This window comes from Rosa chinensis, chromosome 2 (genome assembly GCF_002994745.2).
Source record: "Rosa chinensis cultivar Old Blush chromosome 2, RchiOBHm-V2, whole genome shotgun sequence".
NCBI lineage: Eukaryota > Viridiplantae > Streptophyta > Magnoliopsida > Rosales > Rosaceae > Rosa > Rosa chinensis.
Window position 1 is genome coordinate 84,194,074 of NC_037089.1, and position 3,010 is coordinate 84,197,083.

At 36.8% G+C, this 3,010-nt stretch overlaps 1 protein-coding gene across 1 annotated transcript; it reads right to left on the reverse strand.

Moving 5' to 3' along the window:
• Window positions 1–1,476: 1,476 nt before the first annotated feature.
• Window positions 1,477–2,797, reverse strand: LOC112190517 (metalloendoproteinase 3-MMP). The gene is made up of 2 exons (XM_024329950.2): window positions 2,357–2,797; window positions 1,477–2,146 (listed from the first exon to the last, which is right to left on the reverse strand). The coding sequence occupies exons 1-2, from the start codon at window positions 2,763–2,765 to the stop codon at window positions 1,638–1,640; spliced, it is 918 nt and encodes a 305-aa protein (XP_024185718.1). The 5' UTR covers window positions 2,766–2,797; the 3' UTR covers window positions 1,477–1,637.
• Between the last annotated feature and the right edge of the window lie 213 nt (window positions 2,798–3,010).

The window sequence follows — 3,010 nt, forward strand, 5'->3', positions numbered from 1 at the left end:
CCGCTCCTTCTTCCTTGCTTGGCTCTGATTCTCCTAGCCGGAGTAAGAAAATATTCAAGGTTGACTTTTTAGTGCATTTTCATTCTTCTCCATCATTTCTAGGTAATTATGGACCTAACGCTCATTTCACCTTCATTTACTCCAATGTACCTAAAAATAGAAATTGAATTAAAATCGATTCAGTTAAGGAATTAACTAAGCAAAATGTGAGGAATTAACTATTAAAATATCACATTAAAATGCTCCTATCAAGGTGGTTACTTAGATGAAGGTCATTTAGTGTTTCCACTGAAAAACGAATAGTGAGTGGTGGTATGAATTGAACCAGCGAAACAGTATAGTACAACCATTCGATTCAGGATCTCATCTTGAGTTTTAAGATTCAAAAACTACGTAATGGTAAAACTAATTTTAATCATTATTAGATAGCTTATAGTTTATGAATAAAATTAATTTATATGCAGTATGGATTTGGAAATTTTTACGAGTTTTCCTACAACTAATTTCTGGTGTTTGTTGAATAATTGTTGCAGGCCTGTATTTGATAATTTTTCCTCATAATTTTTTCTATTCTCTTCTTCTTTTAGTGTTATTTTTAATTAGTAGAGAATCTAGAATCCTCACACAACTTTTTTTTTTTTTTTTTTATAAATTAAATTGAAGATTAGGCGATATTAGTTCCTTTGCGACAGTCGATTTGGGGTGACTGGCACTCACCCACAATCTCGAAAGAAAGGGGCCTCACACAACTTTTATTCAATGTTGTACACGAGTACCAGGGGCGGATCCAAGTAGAGTGTTTGTAGGGCTCAAGTGCTACTGAGATTTTTCCTATACATAACTTAGTATATGTATCATTTGCGTGTTTGAAGCCTTTTGCTGCATTGGTCAAGTGCTATGGCTTCTAGTGAGCTCTCTCAAGTTCGAATCCTATCGTTGTTAGCTTTTCATACCTTTTTTTTTTCTTTTACTTCATCTTGTCTTTTAAATCCATAGTGGGTTCTAAGTTGGACCTTGGGCCTTCTTTGTGTGTGGTTTTGGATTTGTTTGGTATTTACTCTTTAGATTTGTATGTATTTGTATTAGTATTTTATCTTTGGGCTTGCATTTTAATACAAAAAGAATGTTAGGTCATTTTTTTTTTCGAGTGAGTAGGTTGCAAAGATACATGGACTTTGTTTTACATTTTGTTTTCAGTCAGAGTTCTTAGTTTTCTTTATTTTGGATGTAATCCTAAAAAGTGAGTGTGCTAGATGTGTGCTCTTGTAATATACTATGTATAATAATTCTCTCTAATGACACTGATGCGTGAGTCATTACTGTACTATTTTCACTATAATAAGATTTTCAACCTCTTTCAATTACACTTACTCGGCTCTTCAGGGCTTAGACTTTTGCATTGTTGTATTAGAAAAAAAAAAATTGGTCTTCGCTAAAAAAGAAAAAGAAAAAACCAATTATGAAGCCCTACCAATATTCAGATCCTAGATCCGCCCCTGACAGGTACATTAACATAGAGCAGGTACAATATTTGATAACAAGAAATATTAGAGGTTGACTCTGGGATAACATAATCAGTACAAGGTGATATAAGGAACATTACTTTGAATTATAATTATTTGATGGAGCACTATTACTCAAACGTTGTATAAAGCTTTTATTCCTTGAATATCGTCCTCATGCAAACTTTTATACACTCCGTCGGGGATGGTTGGATACATGATAGCTTCCTCCACTGAGCTGTGTCCAAGTCCCAGAAGGTGCCCAATTTCATGCAAACCAACACTCTGAATGTCCATGGCACCTGGTTTGGCACCTACAGACCAAGTCTCATCTGCGTCGTAGTGCAATGCTCCCTCCGTAGGGTAAGCAGCATGGGCCAGCTGTCCGCCAGGCCCATCAAATGAATTCCCGTCTCCATGATCACCCTTATGAAAGCTAACCTTCAAATCAGCACTCTGGTAATTTTGAGCCTTGCTGAATGTGAAGTGAGTGTTCTTAGCCCATGTTGAGAAAGCCTGTGCGACAGCGCCCTGGGCTTCTGATGGGGTGCCGGCTAGAAAACCGTAAGTCAGATGGTATTTTGAAGAAGGCCATTTTAGATTTCCATCGGGAAATGAGAAGTGAACAGTGGTATGAATTGCACCTGTAAAACAATATCAAGTACTTTAATTCGTTTGACGTAATGATCAAGTCTTAATTCAAGATTATTATTATCTGCATGCTTTTAACAATTTTAATGTATCTACAAGTACAGTAATGTTTTCTTGATCAGTATCTGAGAGGAAAAACACTACTAATAAACAATATAAAATTAAGATGATAATCTAATTTTCTAGTAAGATGAAATACTTACGGTGCTGGCTCTTTATCTGGGCTGATCGCATGGATGTGGTGCCATTGATGATATCAGGCACACCACAACGAGGCATCATCATCGTTGATAGGGTTTTGTCGTCCAATGTTCCGGTGGACTTGAGGTGGAAATTGAGCTGGTAAGTCTTGACGGCTTCCTCCAAGTGCTCGTCAAAATCATCGTCATTGGAATGTCTGTGGTTCTCATAATTTAAGTAACCGAACTTTTGAAGGTACTTCTTGAGGTCGTTGATGCCCTTGACCTTGTCACCTTTGTGACAACCCTTAAGATGCTCGATGACCTCAAACGGAGATGAGTTTGCCGTTGCATTACAGAGGAAAGAAAAGAGGGCGAGGAGGAGGAGAAGGAGAGTGACTGTGAAAAGAGAAAGATAAGATTTTGGTGCCATTGCTCCGAGTTAGAGTATGGATGTTGCTGAAGCCTCACACTCGCAATGGAATTTATAGGCAATAGTATTAATGTATAAATTTAAACAGATGGTGTGATCAATTACGTTTGTCTACAGAGCTGGTGTACGACGTCATGCATATACTGTCGTTGAGCTTAAGAAGCAGAAATCAATCAAATCATATATAAAAAACGTTCTCACCATAACATGCTGTAGACACCAAAAAATTAATGAAAATAAAATTC

What these genes read in the sequence shown, in the direction of transcription:
- LOC112190517 (XM_024329950.2), bottom strand. Translation starts at nt 2,765, where the DNA reads ATGGCACCAAAATCTTATCTTTCTCTTTTCACAGTCACTCTCCTTCTC. An exon ending in CCAGATAAAGAGCCAGCACC is followed by an intron (nt 2,147 to 2,356) that starts GTAAGTATTTCA and finishes ATTGTTTTACAG; the next exon opens with GTGCAATTCATACCACTGTT.